General features: G+C 51.9%; 1 protein-coding gene across 1 annotated transcript; it reads left to right on the top strand.

The window, feature by feature from the left end:
* Window positions 1–1,175: 1,175 nt before the first annotated feature.
* On the top strand, window positions 1,176–19,734 carry nrps1 (uncharacterized protein; the record flags this gene model as incomplete). Its single annotated transcript, XM_016747432.1, has 8 exons — window positions 1,176–1,664; window positions 1,740–2,030; window positions 2,112–2,156; window positions 2,220–2,522; window positions 2,588–14,195; window positions 14,247–14,626; window positions 14,678–17,002; window positions 17,053–19,734. 8 exons carry the CDS (start codon window positions 1,176–1,178, stop codon window positions 19,732–19,734), a joined length of 18,123 nt encoding a protein of 6,040 aa, XP_016601980.1.
* Window positions 19,735–19,889: the final 155 nt, after the last annotated feature.

Below are 19,889 nucleotides of genomic sequence, written 5' to 3'. Positions count from 1 at the left end.
GCCTGAACTGCGCGGGAAGTCCTCGTTTGACCCGTCTTAGTTCGCCACACCTTACTGATGCAGACCCCAACTCTCGGATTCGCGTGCCATGCGTACTCATCATCAGAGGTTACACAGGTGAGCGTGGAAGAAGTAATCTGGGGTCAGTGCCATGTGTGCATCAGTCGGTGTACATCGTAAACTATAAAAGCCTCACGAGGCTGGTATACTTGTGGCGATGCCCGATGCACCTGAGATGTAAGATCCTATATCCGCAGTACGAAGTGAGAGTATGGGGTAGTTATCTCCTCTGGGCACATGTACCTGTTCCCCAGCTTGCACTAAGCGGGCTTGACATGGCCAGCAAAGCCAGCAAAGCCAGCAACGTCAGCATTGAAACCTAAGCTCGAGGGAGNGGGGGGGGGGGGGGGGGGGGGGGGGGGGGGGGGGGGGCAACTTCCCGTAGGAAATAACGCCATCCCATCTGAAGATGATTCGGGGCAAAACGCCTTACGCCCCTGATGGCTTGCTCTGAACCGCCATGCCCACGTTCCAGACCGCAAGGGTTCCTGATCGGGGGAATTGCATCTCGCTTGGAGGAGTAGTACTCCGGAGTACACAGAGTGAGCCGGAGTACGCATCTTTCCCCTGCATGATGACCTTTTAGTACTAGTTCGAGTAAGCTAGTCCCTTTGCAGGGGTTACCTTGATAGTCTAAAATAGAAAATAAGAAATTCGACACAGCAACTCTATCGGAAAAAAAAAGAAAAACAGGAAATTAAAAAGAAATGGAAAAGCAGAGTGTCTGAGCTGGTTCCACAGGGGGGCCAAGTACACCTGATCCACGTATTGTCTCTCTCTCTCTCTCTCCCTTTCATCTAGATCCCATGCAAGGAATATAGCGTCTATTACTGGATTTTGGTGAGTGCGGCCTATGCAGTCTCCGGCCGGTAGCTATTTTCGATGTGTTAAAGCAAATAATTCAAAATTTTAATTAAAAAAAAAAAAAATTCTTGTGCTAAGTTCTTTTAAAATAAGACGAGACCGTCCAAGTTCGCGGGCGCTCCTTAATCACTGTCGAAATAATATTGTCGTTCATCCTCCATACCTTAGGCCCACCTATACTATCTCCATCGACCGGAAGACACGAAACGAAATACAGAGGACAGCTTGGTAGCACCCAGCCATTCGACGTCATGGCTCAATCCACCAAGTGCTATCTTCCCCGGTTCGCTTCGACGGTTGACGGGCCTAAACGCCCAGTCTCGATGAAGACGAGGCCCACGGCTGCTCAACATGCGCAGTTATTAACCGCATGGAACGAAGGCCGTTTGGACCCAATGTTACGAGCCACTTGGGCCCTCTTGCTGCATTACTATATCCGCTCCGAGGATATTTGCTTCGGGTACCAACATCTCGAGGGCGACTCGCGCTCTCCCAAATCATCTGTACAGCGTTCTACCGGCGTCAACATTTCGACGATCCGCATATCCATCAACGAAAACGACTCTCCCACAGCAATTGTAGATAAGGTGCGCGCAGACAGTGCGAATCATCAGGTCAATGGAAGCTCAGAGGCCGCTTCCGAGGGATACCTCCCTTTCAACACTATCTTCATGCTGCGCACATACGATCCGCCTGCTTCTTCCTCAAAACCTATTTTGGCAACAGCCCTTCCAGACGAGGTTAGTTTTCAACGAGAATTCGGGATGAGATTTCCTTGAGAGAAGAACTGAACCGAGTTTGCTAACGCCGCGCAGTGCCAAGTCCGTCTTCATGTTAAGGTGCTGCGTGGAGACATCAGTATCTTCCTCGAATGGTGCAAGGGTGACATGTCTGGGGAACAGATGAAGAGTATCGCAAACATTTTTGAGCAGTTGCTTGCCAAAGTCCTTTCTGCTGAGAACACCGCTATTAGCCAGCTTAATTTGTTCTCGGAGAACGACTGGCAACGCATTCACAAGTGGAACTCCACTCCTCCAGAGCTTCACGATCGCTGCATTCACGAAGCGATCCACGATCAAATGTTGAGTGGACCTGATCGTGAGGCTGTATGTGCGTGGGATGGAAGTTTGACATTCGCAGAGTTGGACCACCAAGCGTCAAAGCTTGCATGCTATCTTCGCTTGCAGGGAGTCGGGCCGGAAGTCCGCGTGGCTTTGTGTTTCGATAAATCGGTGAGTGGAATGTTTCATGAAATAAAATCTTCCAGAACTAAGTTGTGTATACTGACTCTACAGAAATGGAACATTGTCGCAATGCTTGGCGTCATGAAAGCCGGCGGAGCCTTCGTCCCATTGGACCCGACTCACCCAACTTCCCGACTGCAAGCTCTCATCCAATCGGTTCAGGCACCGGTTGTGTTGTGCTCTCAGCATCTTTCCGATAAACTTCGCCCGATCGCGAAGACTTCAATACCCATCTGTGACGATACTCTAGATCCTCTGTCTGACCCCACGGAGAGTGTGAATCTTGCATCGGGTGTCACAAGTCAAAATGCGGCTTACGTTCTGTTTACCTCTGGATCTACAGGAGAACCCAAGGTTAGTCTTTTTTGAATATTTTAAAACAAAATTTGCTGCAGGAATAGCTGACTCAGGTTTCGCAGGGAACACTGTTGGAGCACCGCGCGTTCCTGTCCGGGGCAATGGTGCATGGGCCCGGTCTGCGCATTTATCGCGAGTCACGATGCCTTCAATTCGCCGCCCACACATTCGATGCCAGTTTGGCCGAGTCGTTGACGCCGCTCATTCACGGTGCATGTGTGTGCATTCCGAGTGAAGAAGCTCGGCTTAACGATATTGTGACCACCATCAACGAGATGCGAGTCACTCAGGCCTGCTTCACACCTTCATTCATCGGCTTTATTGAAATCGAGAGCGTCCCAGGACTGGAGAGTTTAGTCCTGGCCGGGGAGGCAATGTCGCAGTCACAGCTGGCCACTTGGTCCAAAATCAAATTGGTCAATGGTTATGGGCCTACCGAGGCCAGTGTGGCATCCGTGCTGAATTCCAATGTTACACCTGACACCGATTGTAAAGATATCGGCCTGCCCATTGGTGTGAGGACCTGGCTTGTGAACCCTGATAACCACGATGAACTGGTCCCCGTGGGCTGCCCTGGAGAATTACTTTTGGAAGGCCCACCCCTGGCCCGGTGCTACGTGAATAACCCACAAAAGACAAACGAATCGTTTATCTTCGACCCTGCTTGGACTACATGGGACCCTGAAAGTGGCTCTAACCGTAGATTCTACAAGACAGGTGATCTTGTCAGGTACAACTCTGACACTGGTGCCCTGAATTACATCGGTCGCAAGGATACGCAGGTCAAGGTTCACGGACAACGCATCGAGCTCGGTGAAATTGAGAATCAGCTTAGCAAAGATTTGAACGTCACTCATTGCTCAGTATTTTTCCCCAAGACAGGTTTCTCCAAGGGGCGGCTGGCGGCAGTTGTCTCTTCCACTGGCTTGCTCGCCGAACAGTCCGATTCGGACTTGGAGCCTCTGCGACTCGTCTCTGCCTCGAAAAAGGCTGAGCTGGTCCCAGGCATCCGAGAGCGTCTATCAGCTCGTCTCCCCACTTATATGGTCCCCGCAGTTTGGTTGTGTGTTGAAGCTCTGCCACTTCTGCCATCAGGGAAACTAGACCGCAAGGGCATTTCCACTTGGGTCGCAGGAATGGAGAACGATCCAGATCTTCAGAACAATGCCTCTGTTGCAATCGTCAGCACAGAAGCCTCCCAGCCCGCCAACGACAGAGAGGAAGCATTAGCTGCTGTATATAGCCGTGTCCTCAACATTCCCCTAAACCAGCTCGATTTGAACGAGGGTTTCCTTGCCCTCGGTGGTGATTCAATCGCAGCTATGACATGTATCGGTCTCTGCAAGAAGCGAGGATTCTCCCTCTCTGTACAGGAGCTGCTTCGCAGCAAATCAATCCGCGACCTCGCAACCCGCGCAAAGACAATCGATCACCTTACGACTTATGAAGAAGCTGTTGATGAAACATTTAACCTGTCACCCATTCAGATCCTTCACTTCGGTGTACGAAAGGAGGGCCAAGGCCACTTCAACCAAGGAATTCTCACTCGCTTGAACAAACCTGTCGATGAACGAACCCTCCGCAAGGCCGTCGAAACTCTGGTATCTCGGCACTCAATGCTCCGTGCACGATTCACCGACACAGGATTTGCAACAGCATCGAGCCAACACATCACCCGTGATATCAAAGGGTCTTACAGATGGCGGATGCACACTCTTGGTAGCATGGACGAGGTCAAGTCTCATGTCGCCGATAGCCAATCTTCTATCAATTGCTTCTCTGGGCCGTTGCTTGCCGTCGACTATTTCCTGGTGAAGGGCCAGCCTAACGTACTGTCAATGACAGCTCACCACTTGGTTGTCGACATTGTGTCATGGAGAATTATTCTGGAAGATTTGGAAGATATCATCTTGAACCCAGAGAAGACTGGAACTAGTGATGGATCCTTGCCTTTCCAGACCTGGTGCCGCCTGCAGAATGAGCACTGCAAGACCCTCAGGGTTGAGCACAAAGTTGCAACTGACGCTCTCGCTGCAACGGACTTTGGTTACTGGGGGCTCAAGGACACTCAAACCACATATGGTGATGTGGATTGTGCCTCGTTTGAGATCGACCAAGGCCACACTAATGCCATTCTGCTTGAATGTCACAAAGCTCTTGGTACCGAGCCAATTGACCTATTCTTGGCAGCAATGCTACACTCATTTGGCCGCGCTTTCCCCGATCGTTCTCTTCCAACCATTTACAATGAAGGCCACGGACGAGAAGTCTGGGACCCGTCCATCGATATCTCGCACACCGTCGGCTGGTTTACCATTTTGCACCCAGTTTTCGTTTCTGCATACAAGTCAGACAACCCCATTGATACCCTCATCCAGGTGAAGGATCTCCGCCGTCGTGTCTCGGACAATGGCCGTGCAGATTTCACCAGCCGCGTTCTGCCAGGTCAGGACAATCAAGAGTCTGAGCACCCCCACCCCTTCGAGATGTCGTTCAACTACGTCGGTCAACATCGAGATCTGCAGAGGCAGGATGGTCTCTTCCAGCTTGTTGATCAGATGGCCGGAGAAGCTGGCCAAGGAGGGGGTGCAGCTGACTTTGGAACCGATACTCCCCGGTTCGGTCTGTTTGAGATCTCTGCGATGGTCGTGGCTGGAAAAGTTCGATTCAACTTCTCCTTTAACAAGTTCATGCAGCACCAAAATCGCATTCACCGATGGGTTTCCGAATGCCAGGAGCTGCTTGTAACTCTCGCTGAGCAGCTTCCTACCCTCGCACCGCGGTTGACTCTCAGCTCTTTCCCCATGCTGTCGTTGACCTACCCCATCTTGGACAAATTGCTCAATGACAAGTTGCCTGCTATCGGCATTGAGTCCCCGGACCTTGTTGAGGATATCTACCCTTGTTCTCGAATGCAGCAGGGTATCCTCCTTGGTCGCAAGCGTGATAGCTCCTACTATGCTGTGCACGACACCTTTGAGATTAAGGCCACCGGATCTAGCGAGCCAAACCTTGATCGCCTTGTCAACGCATGGCAGCAGGTTGTTTCTCGTCATGCGATGTTCCGAACCATCTTTGTTGAGAACCTCACTCCTCGTGACCCCTTCTGCCAAGTCGTGCTGAAGAGTTATGACGCCACTCCAGTCTTCTTGCAGTCCCCAGGGGAAAGCGATGTGCTGGCCACATTTGATAAGGAAGACCCCAAGGATTACAGCGAGTCTGCACCGGCGTATCGCTTCACTATTTGCCAGACACCAAGTGGCAGACTGTTTGCTCGCATTGAAATGAGTCATGCTGCGATGGATGGCAACTCGATCTCAATCATCCTCCGTGACTTGCAGCTCGCATACGCTGGTAGACTCGAGGAAAGCCCCCAGCCTTTGTTTAAGGATTATATGGAGTACCTTCAGGATGCACCAAAGGAAGCTAGCATCAACTACTGGCGCTCGTACTTGGATCAGGCTAAGCCGTGCCACTTCCCCGCTCTCACTGACGGCCAACAATCGGCCAAGGCACTTCGATCCATTCCGGTCAACTTTGGAGCCCTCAATGAACTCCAAAATGTCTGCGAGAAGCGCGGTATTACTCTCGCAAATGTCTTCAATGCCGCGTGGGGCCTCACTCTGCGCGCCTTTTGTGGATCCGACGACGTTTCCTTCAGCTACATGGCATCCCTGCGTGATGTGGCTGCTGAGGGCGTCCAATGGGTTATTGGACCAGTCATTAACCTCCTGGTCTGCCGAATGAAGGTCGCTGATGACGCAAAGCTCAGTGATGTGCTGCATCAAATCCAGAACGACTACTTGGAGAGCCTTCCTTACCGTCACACATCACTCATTGACATCCAGCATGCTTTGAAGCTGTCCGACACCAATTTGTTCAATTCTGGTGTCTCTTACCGCCGGCTTCCCAGTGCTAAGGATGCTGTCAGCAGTGACATCGAATGTGTTGAGGTTGGCACAATCCACGATCCCGCTGAATTCCCAGTTTTCATCAACATTGAGGCCATGGACACTACCGCCCGTATTGACCTCAACTACTGGACTACCAACCTCTCCGATGCACAAGCTACCAATGTTGCCAATACCTATCTTCGTTGTCTCGAAAACATTGTCTCGAACATTGACGGTGAAATTCGCCAGCTAGACACCTTGAGCGAGGAAAATCGAGCTCAGATCCTCGCGTGGAACAGCAAGACTCCCAAGCCCTTTGAGAAGTGCGCTCATCACGTTGTTCAGGAGATGGCCAAAAAGCGCCCCGATGCGTTGGCTGTCACTGCTTGGGATGGGAACTTAACTTACTCCAAGTTGGATCAATTCTCCTCTCGCTTGGCAAGCTATCTCATCACCTTCGGTGTTGGTCCTGGCACCCTAATCCCCGTCTGTTTCGAGAAGTCTGTGTGGAACATCGTCTCCACATTGGCAATCATGAAAGCCGGTGGTGGCTGTATTCCAGTTGACACACCTGAGAGCCTGGCTCTTGTTGAGAAGTGGATTGCCGACAACGTCGTGCAAGTCGCCCTGGCTTCCCCGGAGAAGGCCCAGATCCTCGAGGATGCCGTACCGTACGTCATTCCTGTAAGTGAGTCTCTCCTCGAGTACCTCGCCGACGAAGTTCTCAAACCCGTGGCACAACCATCCGACATCGCATACATTGCTCTGACTGCTGGCACCTCTGGCCCCGCCAAGAGCGTTGTTCTTGACCACACAACCGTAATGACCCGAGCTGAGGCGTTCGCTACTACCATGGCAATTGCAGATGTCTCTAGGACTCTGCAGTTTGCTCCTCACACATCCGATGCATTTATCGTCGAGGCTTTCGGTACATTCATGTGGGGCGGTTGCATTTGCATCCCCGCTGATATCGACCCCGTTAACTTGGCCACCTCTATTAATGTATTCCATGTCAATGTTGCTAGCATCACACCCACAGCCGCAAGCTTTTTCTCCCCCAAGGATGTACCGGGACTGCGATCGATTGCCCTGGGTGGTGAAGTTGTTTCTCAGAGCGTTCTCGACCATTGGCAGACCGATGATCTCCAATTGCAGGTTTTGTATGGAACATGTGAGAGCTCGGCTACCTCCTTCCACGTGTTCTGCTCTCAGGACGAAAACGAGGCTGCCCTCATTGGAAAGAGCACATCTTGTGTTTCGTGGGTTGTTGACCCTTCCAACCACAATTGTCTAGTCCCGATCGGCAGTGTTGGAGAACTGGTGCTCGAAGGGCCTATTCTTGCCCGCGGCTACCTCGACAACCAGTCCGCAGAGAGTGACAAATTCTTCAACAACGCTTCTTGGATTTCTGGACAAAGTGAAGGTGCTAAGCACCGCCTGTTCAAGTCTGGAGATCTTGTTCGGTACAATTCCGATGGCTCACTTGTTTTCGTCGGCCGAAAGAACGACAAGAACGAATCCGCCTTGGCTAGTGAGCTTATCCAGACCCAGGCACGCGTCGATTCATTCCTGGACCACAAGAGGATGTGCGTTGTGGAGAAAATCCAGCTGCAAAGTGCTGGTGTGAAGACCAACGCTCTCGTTGCTTTCGTGGTTTCTTCAGACACCAACCAGGTCACGTTTGGTGATCGCGTTATCCAGTCCTCGACTCCTCAACTGAAAGAGGCCATCTGTAGCCTACACGGCAATCTGAGTAGCAGTCTTCCTGGTAGCAAGGTTCCGAGTTTCTACATCCCCGTTTCCTCCCTCCCATTGACCGCATCTGGAAAACTAAACCGCCAGGCCCTTAAAATTGAAACACAAGCGCTTTCTAGCAGTGCTCTCGACGCGTTTGACATCAAGCGTTGGAACGGATCTAAGGCTGGACACCGCGTTTCACGACATGCTAGTCTCTCAGAGGCCAACATCGCTTTCTGGAAGGAGTACCTCGCGGATGTTGAGCCCTGCGTTTTCCCGGCGCTCTCCCACGAGGCAAGCGACAATGGGCGCTCCACCCGTACCCTAAATAAGCAGACAGCCAAAATCCACGCCTTCAGCAAATTGTCTGGCCTTCCTGTGGAAACTCTCTTCCAGTTCGCCTGGGCCGTTGTCCTCCGGTGGTACACTGGCTCAGACGATGTGTGCTTTGGTTATTCTGCCCCATCGTCGGAGACAAAACTGGCGACCGAAGGTATTACCACCTGCCGCTTCGTCGTGCAGAACGAGCAAAAGCTGCAAGAAACTCTCGAAAAAGCAAAGAAGGACTCCGAGACCAGCGCGTTGAATGTCGCATCCTTGGATGCAGTCAAACACCAGCTTGGACTTGATGATATAAGACTCTTTAACACTTCCCTGATTTATCGCACGGCTTCCAATCTTCCTAAAGGAAGTTCCCGCGAACCAACCAGCTCTAGTCCTTACCAGATCTTGGTTGAAGCCGAAGTCTCCCATTCACATGCCCAGATTCACTTTAACTACACCCCAGAAACTCTTTCCTCCTTCCAGGTCAATCATGTTATGGACATGTTTGACCAAGTTTTGGACGACCTGATTGCCCACAACCTCCAAAACCGCACGGTCGGAGACATCAATGTATTCCCAGAGCGCTCAGTTCGCCAAATCCGCGATTGGAATGCCGCATCCCCTCCCAGAGTGGAGAAGTGCGCCGATGAGCTCATCCAGCAGCAAGCACTCCTTCACCCTCGTGCCGAAGCCGTTTGTTCTTGGGACAAGAACTTCACTTATGGGCAGCTCGAGATTGTCTCCAGTCGGTTGGCCCGCCATCTGTCCAGCCTTGGAATCAAGCCTGAAACCTTCGTGGTGTTGTGCTTCGAGAAGTCAGCTTGGGCTGTAGTTGCCCAGCTGGCTGTTCTCAAGGCGGGCGGAGCTTTTGTCTCGATTGACCCATCCCACCCCGATTCTCGCCTGAAGATGCTCATCGATGAAATTGGCACTGACCTTGTATTGTGCTCATCTTCACTCCACACCAAAGTTTCGAAACTCTGCGAGAAATCGTTCGCGGTCTGCCAAACTTCAATCTCCCAACTTTCTGACTCGCCCTTGGCTTTGCCTGGTGTCCGTTCTACCCCGGAAAATGCTGCATATGCTATCTTTACCTCCGGTACTACCGGAAAGCCGAAGGCGACTGTTGTCGAGCATACTGCCCTTAGCACCACCGCGATTGCCATGATCGATCTTCTGCACATGAACTCCACGACCCGTGCGTTACAGTTCTCTAACTACACTTTCGATGTAAGCATTATGGAGATTATGATGATTCTCATGACTGGTGGCTGTGTCTGTATCCCCAGCGAGGAGGAACGTATGAACAACTTGGGTGGTGCTATCCGCCGTATGGAAGTCACCTACATCTCAGCAACTCCCGCGATTGTGAATACTCTTGAGCCGAAAAACGTACCCAGCCTGAAGATAATTATCACAGGAGGCGAGAAGATGCCTGCCAACCATATCGACCGCTGGGCCGACCGGTGCGTCATCAATGCCTATGGCCCCTCCGAGGCGACTGTCGTTGCCACAGTCGGTGTCAAGGTTGATTGGGATGGGAATCGTGTCAACGATGATCCCACGTCTATTGGCACATCTTCCAACTGCAGAGCCTGGATCGTGGATCCGAATAACTTCAATCGTTTGCTTCCCGTTGGCGCTGTCGGTGAACTGATCCTCGAAGGAAGCAACATTGCTCGAGGATACCTTGCGAACGAGGAAAAGACTAAGGCGGCTTTCTTCGAGAAGCCTGCTTGGAACCGTCACGCTGGTTTTCAGGGCGTGTTCAAACGCAATGATCGCATGTACCGCACTGGTGATCTAGTTCGCTACAACAGCGACGGCAGCCTGGCCTTCATCTCCCGTAAAGATACTCAGATTAAGTTCAATGGCCAGCGCATTGAACTCGAGGAGATCGAGCAACAATGTCTAAGCTGCCTACCCGAGGACTCTCAGGTCGCTGTTGATGTCGTTGTTCCCGAGGAACGAACCATTGCCAAGGGCCTCGCTGCATTCTTCACCGTGCATGACCCCGAATCCAACGGAGGCAGCAGCGATCAATTCGCCCCCACGATTCCTGGAGCCGATCCATTGCTATTGCCGATCTCTGTTTCTAACATGGATGCCATTCAGAAGTTGAAAAGCTCTTTACCCGGTCTTCTGCCTCAGAGCATGATGCCCCGGCTGTTCTTCCCCATCCATAACTTGCCCTTCACTTCCTCTGGGAAGATTGATCGCCGAAGACTGCGGGCGATGGTCCAAAGCTTGTCCAAGGAGACCCTCAAGTCTTACATTACCTTCGACAACTCCGACAAAAGGGATGTCTCCTCAGCCACCGCCCTTGAGACTAAGCTTGTGGCCCTTGTGGAAAAGACCCTCGAACTTGAAGCTGGCTCTGTGACCGCCGATGACAGCTTCTTCGGTCTGGGCGGTGATTCTTTGTCTGCCATGAACCTCGTTGGCGCTGCTCAAGCAGAGGGTATTGCACTTACCGTCTCAAGCATCTTCAACTCCCCAATCTTGATCGACATGGCCAAGACCTGCGTCATGTCTGATGGGGCTGCTGAGGTTAAGAAAGAAAATATCAAGACGTTCTCCTTGTTACCATCTGGAGTCTCCCTTGAAAGCCTGATTGATGAAGTTACCGATAATTGTGAAGTGTCTAAGGACCTCATTTCCGATATCTACCCATGCAGCGCTGTGCAGGAGGGTCTTTTGACGCTCTCTATCAAGCACCACGGTGCTTATGTTGCTCAACCCTCATTCCGTCTTGCTCCTGGCATTGACGTCGGTAAATTCAAACAGGCCTGGCAACAAACTGTGGCGGACTTAGAAATCCTTCGCACTCGCATTGTCCACACCGAGGCCATGAACTTTGCCCAAGTTGTCCTGAAGGATGGCCCTATCTCCTGGGTCGAAGCCGAGTCGTTCGATGCTCTGCCCAACGACATCCTTCACCTACCCAAGCAAAATGGTGCACCTCTCACTGGTTATGCCATGGTGCAGCCCCGCGGCTCCTCTGATAGCTACTTTGTGTGGTCTGTTCACCACGCTCTTTACGACGGCTGGAGTATTCCTTTGGTATTCCGCAAGGTTGAACAGAACTACTTTGCCTCGCAGACTACGCGAGGGGGAACGCCTTACAGTCTCTTCATTGATTACCTGATGAAGAAGGATATGGAGGAGTCTGATGCTTTCTGGAAGTCCTATCTGACGGACCTGTCGAGCACTCCTTTCCCTCATAACAAGAATGCAGTGGCTGATGCCATGCGCGCTGGCAACACCCAGCACCACAGCATCACGATCTCCCGCAGCGCCAACAGTGTCGACTTTACGATCCCTGTCCTTATGCGCGCCGCATGGGCGATTGTCATTGCGACCCACACTGCGTCTGGTGATGTCTGCTTCGGCGAGACTTTGTCAGGCAGAAATATCAATCTTCCTGGTGTTGCAGATATCGCTGGCCCAGTTCTCACCACCGTCCCCACGCGTGTCCAGGTTGACAATGCCATGTTAACTATGGAGTACCTGCAGAAGATCCACCAGTCGACCACCGAGATGATCCCCCACTTGCACCATGGTCTTCAACGTATCCGTCAGCTGAACAAGGATACAGCCACCGGCTGCGAGTTTAAGAACCTGCTTGTTATCCAGCCAGGCGATGGCGAGTTAGACAACAAGATCTGGATCGACGAGAAACGCGAAACCAGCGAAGACTTCTTCACCCACCCCCTTGTTGTGGAATGTGGTGTTACTAAGACCAGCATCTCATTCACTGTTCACCACGATGAGCTTGTCATCAACGGATGGCAGACTAAGCGCATCACCGAACAATTTGCCCATGTTCTGCAGCAATTGATTGCTTTGCCCAAGAACAGCACGAGCAACCTCGGAGACTTGGAGGTCATCAGCCCTGAAGACAAGGCAGAAATAGGCACATGGAACCAACGTATCCCACTCACAGTGGAACGGACCGTTCAAGATTTCATTCGTGAGAAGTGTGACGAGACTCCGAACGCTCAGGCTGTCTGTGCCTGGGATGGTGACCTTACCTACCGAGAATTCTGGGACCTCGCATCTGGTTTCGCCAACTACCTGGTCTCCCGCGGTGTTGGCCCAGAGGTATTCGTACCAGTCTGTTTGGACAAGTCAGCTTGGGCAATGGTCACTCTCATCAGTGTTCTCATCGCTGGTGGTGGTTACGTGCCATTGGACCCCTCTCATCCTACCTCGCGACACGAGGAAATTCTTGCCGATGTCGGTGCCAACATGATATTGTGCACCCCCAACTATACAAACCGCTACAGCCGAGTTGTGAAGACTGTTATCCCCATCAGCAAGGAGACCATCAAGGCCTATGGCTCCCTCAAGTCATCTATCCGTCGTAACACTCAAGTCAAACCCTCCAACATGGCCTATGCTCTATTCACCTCTGGCAGCACTGGTCGCGCCAAGGGTATTATTGTCGAGCACCGCAACGTGGTCAGCAGTATCATGGCATTCGCACCGTGGGTGCGCATGGATGAGACCTCGAGAGTGTTCCAATTTGCATCACTCACTTTTGATGCTGCTGTTATGGAGACTCTTGCAATCCTCATGCTCGGAGGTACCATCTGTGTGCCCAGCGAGGATGACCGTCTAAACGACGTTGCCGGCGCAATCCGTCGCCTTAATGTCACTTGGACTTTCCTCACTCCCTCAATTGCCAGCATAATTGAGCCAACTTCAGTGCCTTCCTTGAAGCACCTCGTTTGCGGCGGTGAGAAGATGTCGAATGAAGTCATCACGAAGTGGGCCAATTCTGTTCATCTCATGAACGGGTACGGACCGACTGAGACCTGTGTCTTCGCTGTGATTGATAATGCAGTGGCTACCAATCGTGATCCTGGTCGTATCGGTTACGGTATTCCCAGCACGCTCACCTGGATTGTTGATCCAGACAACCATGATCGACTTACTCCCCTGGGTGCAGTCGGCGAGCTTGCACTTGAAGGCGCTCCTCTGGCCAGAGAGTACCTCAAAAACCCCGAGAAAAACGCAGAAGCATTCACCACGGACCCTGCCTGGATCAAGGACTTCACCCCCGCGGTTCCAGGTCCTCGCCGAATCTATAAGACTGGAGATCTCTGTTACTACAACCCTGACGGCTCTGTACAGTACATCAGCCGGAAGGATCACCAGGTCAAATTGCATGGTCAGCGGATGGAGCTTGGTGAGATTGAGCATCGCCTTTCTGAGGATACCCTTACTCGCCACGCTGTCGTTGTTCTCCCTAAGAATGGCCCGCTCAAGCAGCGCCTGGTCACCGTCATGTCTTTGAACAGTGTCGCAGCCGATACCAAACTAATTTCCGACAAGCCTTGCGAGCTTGTTGATGAGGATGAGCTTGAGCGTCATGCTTACAATGAGCTGGTCGAAGTCCAGAGGAGCCTTGAGAATCAGCTGCCCATTTATATGGTCCCGCAGACTTGGGCTCTAATCAAGAAACTTCCCATGCTTGTTTCTGGAAAGCTCGACCGCAAAAAGATCACCGCTTGGGTCGAGGATATTGATGATGTGTCCTATGACCGTATCATGGCGGATTACGATCGGATCAAGCGTGGAAAGACCGAAGAGAAGCCGCAGGAAAAGGAAGAAAAGAATGCATCGCTCGAAATCGTCCGCGACATCTTTGCACAGGTGTTGAATATCTCCCTACAGAAGGTCAATGTCGACCGCTCCTTCGTCAGCTTGGGTAAGTATCCTATCATCTAGCATTCTTGAACATACTAACCAGTTCTCACAGGCGGCGACAGCATTACTGGAATGGCTGTCATTTCTCGTGCTCGCAAGCAGGGACTTGTTCTGACACTGCACGACATTTTGCAAAGCAGATCGGTTAAGGAACTTGCTCAAACTGCCAGCTCCAAGGCACCTGTCGCTAGGCGGGAAGAGAAGTCCGGTGAGGGCTTTGCACTTTCGCCTGTTCAGAGACTCTATTTCCAGAGCTCGGACTCTTTCAAGGGCGCTGCCCGTTTCAACCAGAGCATAACTGTTCGGATCGCTCGCCGTTGTGAGGGCGAAGTCCTCAAGCGCGCTCTCAAGGCCGTCATTAGCCAGCATGCCATGTTCCGCACACGCTTCAGTAAATCCAGTGACGGCACTTGGCAACAGAAAACTGGATCGGTAAGCTCCTTACAAAAATCCTATCACACATGTTCTAACTCAATCTCACAGGAGGTCGATGAATCTTTCCGATTCCGCGTTCACTCTGTGGGCGATACCCGGGCGATGGTTCCGAAGATCGCTGACAGTCAAACTTGCCTGGATCCTCTCAATGGACCTATTCTGGCAGCCGATCTCTTTAACCTTCGCACTGGTGGCCAGGTCTTGTTCCTCGTCGCTCACCATCTCTGCATTGATATGGTATCATGGCGCATCGTGCTCCAGGAACTCGAAGAGCTCGTTGTCTCTGGATCTCTTTCACTTGAAAAAGCATTGTCCTTCCAAAGCTGGTGTGCCATGCAAACCGAGAGAACAAACACAAACGATTCGACTATTGCTCTGCCTTTCACCCCGGAGAAGCCGAACTTGCTATACTGGGGCATGCAAGACTCGCCCAATGTGTATGGAGACATCAAGATGGAATCATTCACGTTGAGTGAGGATACAACCCAGTTTATCTTGGACGGCTGCCACAATGTCTTCCGGACTGACACCGTCGACATTTTGCTGTCTGCCATTATCCATTCCTTCGGCCGCACTTTCACTGATCGCAAGGTGCCAACTATCTACAACGAAGGACATGGCAGAGAGCCTTGGGAAGCCGACATTGATCTTTCAAGAACAGTGGGCTGGTTTACCACTATGGCGCCTTTGTCGGTGGATTCGGACGCTCGTAAGTTTACCATACCACATGTTGCCGATAGAAAGCTGACACAGAAAGGTGCCCTCAACGACATTATCAAGCGTGTCAAGGACACTAGACGCAAGATCGCAGACAATGGGCGTCCTTACTTCGCCAAAAGCCTGCTTCACGATCAGGCTGCAGATTTCCCTGTCCCGTTAGAAATCCTTTTCAACTACCTGGGTAAAATGCAGCAACTTGAGCGAGCCGATTCGTTGTTCCATCACCATGGTAGCGTCTTCGACAGCTCGGACTTTGCTGTTGCAGGTGACATGGGCCCTCAGACTGCTCGATTCGCCCTCTTCGAAGTATCTGCCATTGTCATCAAAGACCGCCTCAATGTTGCTTTCACTTACAACAACAAAATGCAACATGAAAGCTCAATTCGCCGCTGGATTCTCCAGTGCAAGCAGACTCTTGAGAAGGATATCCTCGCTCTCAAAACGGCTACTCCTGAGCCAACTCTCAGCGACTACCCCCTCCTGCCAATCAACTACCACGGCCTCCAGATGCTCACCGCTAGCACCTTCCGCAAGGCAGGCATTCGGAACAAGGATGACGTCGAGGACATATATCCCTGCTCTCCCATGCAAGAGGGCCTCTTGCTCAGCCAGCTACGCGACCCCAATGCCTACATGTTCCATACTGTGTTTGAGATCAAGGATGCCAAATCTGGCAAAGTCAATGCCGAAGGAGTTGCTCGTGCCTGGCAAGCCCTCGTCGACCGTCACCCAGTGCTCCGAACTATTTTCATCGACAGCAACTATACTGGTGGATCCTTCGATCAACTGGTACTCAAGAACCTTTCTGATAATATCCTCCGCGTGGAATGTCAAGACTCACAAGTCGAGGAGAAGTTGGCTGCCATCTCTCTTCGTGACAGGAACGCGATGCGCCAATCAAAGCTTTCTCACCAACTAACTGTTTGCAAAACAAACACCGGACGCGTGATACTGAAGCTGGAGATTAATCATGCCATTATTGACGGTGGCTCGGTGGATGTACTCCTCCGTGACCTGACTCTCGCCTACGAGCGAAAGATTTCTGAGGGCTCAGGACCTCGCTTCAGCGATTACATCAAGTTCATCAGAACTCAGAGCCAGAGTGACGCTCTCAGTCACTGGAACCAATACCTCGGTGGAGTTCACCCATGTCACCTCGCTCCATCGGCTGTTTTCGAAGCCAAAAGAGAACTCAAGGGCGTCATGATGAACTTCCAACGATTCCCTGAGCTGCTCAAGTTCTGCGAGCGCAGCTCTGTCACTCTTGCCAACTTGACTTTGTCTGCCTGGGCCATCGTCCTGCGGCAGTTCACTGCCTCCGATGACGTTTGCTTCGGATATCTTTCTGCAGGTCGCGACGCCCCTGTCGATGGCATTCAGGACATGGTTGGAATCTTTATTAACATGCTTTGCTGCCGAGTCCAGTTCACTGACCAGCAGACCCTGACCGATGTGTCCAAAAATGTTCAAGATGATTATGTTCGATGCATTCCCCACCAAAGCTGCTCTCTGGCGAGCATCCAGCATGAGCTCGGTTGGCAAGGACAGTCCCTCTTCAATACTACGCTGTCAATCCAAAACCACTCCGTTGCGGGTGGTGCCAAGGACAAGGGATTGTCCTTCGATCTTCAGCACGCACATGACCCGAGCGAGGTGAGCTCCAGTCCTTTCTATAATTTGTTTCAATTACTAACCGGATTCAGTATGCGGTCACTGTGAACGTGGAGATTGCCAGAGGCCAGGAGGGTATTCTTTTGAGATACTGGAACGATGTTGTGTCTGATGAAGAAGCACAGGCTCTGGCTGACACCATCGCCAAAGTGTTCACTGGATTCATTGAATCCCCGGCTGCGACCCTGTCGCAGTCCACATTCACTTCCGAGGCTGAGCCTGAGTCACTGGACTGGGATCGCTCCCAAACCACACTGGCTGACAAGGCAAAGTCGACTGGAGAGGCCATTGATGGCAGTGCTATTCAGAAAATTATTGATGAACGTGTTCATGAGATTATTGCTCAGATGTTAAGAGAAGGAAAACTGACGGTGCCACCCATTCGCACCGAAGGGTTGTCAAGCTATGGTGATCACATCGACGCCATACCACACTCACCGTACCAGTTAGGTATCCAAGGAGCAGATGATTCAGGTGTTTGTTCGGCGACCTCCCGTTCCAGTGAGGATGGGATGTCGGCCGATGTGGAAAGGAAATTGTGGAATCTTTGGAGCACAGCTCTTGGCCTCTCACCCAACGTGGTGAGACACCAGGACAGCTTCTTCAAGTTGGGCGGTGACAGCATCACCGCCATGAAAATGGTCAGTGCCGCTCGCGAAGAGGGCCTGGTCCTTACTGTTGCAGATGTCTTCAACAATCCTGTCTTTGAGGACATGTTGACAACAGTGCGAGCTGCGAATGTCACTCAGCAGATGTTGAACGTCGATCTCAAGTCTGGCGGTCACAGGGAGGCTGATAGCGACTTGCTCAATATCACGCCGACAACACTGGGGCCCAGCCCCTCAACTGAGAGCCTCGAGTATCTCAGGCCATCGTGCGTCGACGATGCCGCTGTACAGAGTGGTATCTGTCCTAAGATTGGTGTCTTCAAGGGTGGCATTGCCGATGTTCTCCCTGTCACTGACTTCCAGGCGATGTCTCTGACGGCAACTCTCTTCAAGTCCCGATGGATGCTCAACTACTTCTATCTTGAGGGCAATGGTCCCCTGGACCTCAGACGCCTCCGCGAGAGTTGCTTGAAGGTTGTCGATGCCTTCGATATTCTGCGCACAGTGTTTGTGTGCTTCCACGACCAGTTCTTCCAGGTCGTGCTGCGCAAGATCCGTCCCAGCATCTTTGTATATGAGACCGACCGTGCTCTTGATGAATTCACCATGACCCTTCAGCAGAGAGATCGCGAATACGGACCTCGCGAAGGCGAGCAGTACGTGCAGTTCTACGTTGTCAAGAAAAAGGGCAGCGACCAGCACCGTATTTTGATCCGTCTCTCTCACACTCAATACGATGGAGTGTGCTTGCCGAGGATCATGTCTGCCATTAAGCACGGATACGAAGGCACCCCGCTGCCGCCGGTTACTCCCTTCGCTGGCTACCTGCGACAGTTGCCCGGAACAATCACCCCAGACCATTACCGCCATTGGTCCGATCTCCTCAAGGGCTCTCAAATGACCCAAGTTGTGCACAGAAAGGGTACCAGCATGTTCCAGAATGTTGGAGCATTCACCGAGATTCACAGAAAAATTGAAATCTCGCCCACGGCCCTTGGAAATGTCACTATCGCAACGGTCATGCAGGCTGCCTGGGCCCTGACCCTTGCCAAGCTGTCCGCTCAGTCCGATGTTGTCTTTGGTCTGACCATCAGCGGTCGTAACGCTACAGTTCCCGGCATTGAGAGCACTGTTGGCCCCTGCGTCAATGTTATCCCGGTGCGCGTGAAGCTCGATGAGAAATGGACCGCTGTCGATTTCTTCCGCTACCTCCAGGACCAGCAGATCTCCAACATGCCTTTCGAGTCTCTGGGCTTCCGCGAGATTATCAAGCAGTGTACCGACTGGCCTGACTGGACCTACTTTACTACCTCGGTCTTCCACCAGAATGTGGACTACGAAGGAACCATCGAACTCGACAACAACAAGTACCGCATGGGTGGTGTCGGCGTTAATGACAACCTAGCCGATCTCACCATGGTGTCGCGCCCCTCCGGTGAACGTGGCCTCGATGTCACTCTTGGCTACTCCGAAAAGGGCCCTGTGATGCCATCCTTCGCATCAAAGGTTCTAGACATGGCCTGCGAGATTGCTCAGTCACTCGTTGCCAATCCAACCGCCTCACTGCCCTCCGCGAGCATGCTGCGCTCTCTACCTCCCCAGACAATCGACGACCCCTCTCGACCATCAGACGAGCACTTCCTCAGCGCACACCTCAAGTCGCGCTCCATCGCAGAGTTGCTTGTACACTCGGACATTTTGTCTCGTTCATGGCACCAGGTCCTGCCGAGCCGTACCCCCACGGCCCCTGTCGACCCAGATGCTGATGACAAGCCAGCCCACCAACCCAACTTCCAGTTGGACTCGTCCTTCTTTGATCTCGGTGGTGATGTCTTCAACCTAGCCCAGCTTACCTGGCTTCTTGAGCAAGAGGGTCTTAAGGTCCGTCTCGAGGACCTTATTGAACACCCCTCTTTCCTTGGCCAAATGGCCGTGCTGGCGCTGCATAACGCCAAGCACCAGGACGATATTCCAACAGAGCTTCTAGCTACTGGTGCTGCATCGCCTGATCCTGTCGCTCGCATTGAAAAGAAGAAGACGTGGTCGAAGGCCATGACTATTGCGCGAAAGTTGACTGGCCGAAACACAGTCACTACTCGTGCTTGATATCGAATCCGCGAAGAAAAACAGAGACCAGCAAAAAAGAAAACCAAAAAAAGGTGCTAATCTCATGTGGGAAAAAAGAAAAAGAAAATATTCCAAAAAAATCTGTTTCGATGCTCATTTCTTGCGTCTCTTTGTTCATGTTGCACGTTTTGTAT

The sequence above is a fragment of the Penicillium expansum genome (assembly GCF_000769745.1).
Source record: "Penicillium expansum strain MD-8 chromosome Unknown contig358, whole genome shotgun sequence".
NCBI classification, from domain to species: Eukaryota; Fungi; Ascomycota; class Eurotiomycetes; order Eurotiales; family Aspergillaceae; genus Penicillium; species Penicillium expansum.
The sequence above is the reverse complement of the archived record's forward strand: the minus strand, read 5'-3'. Positions and strand labels throughout refer to the sequence as shown.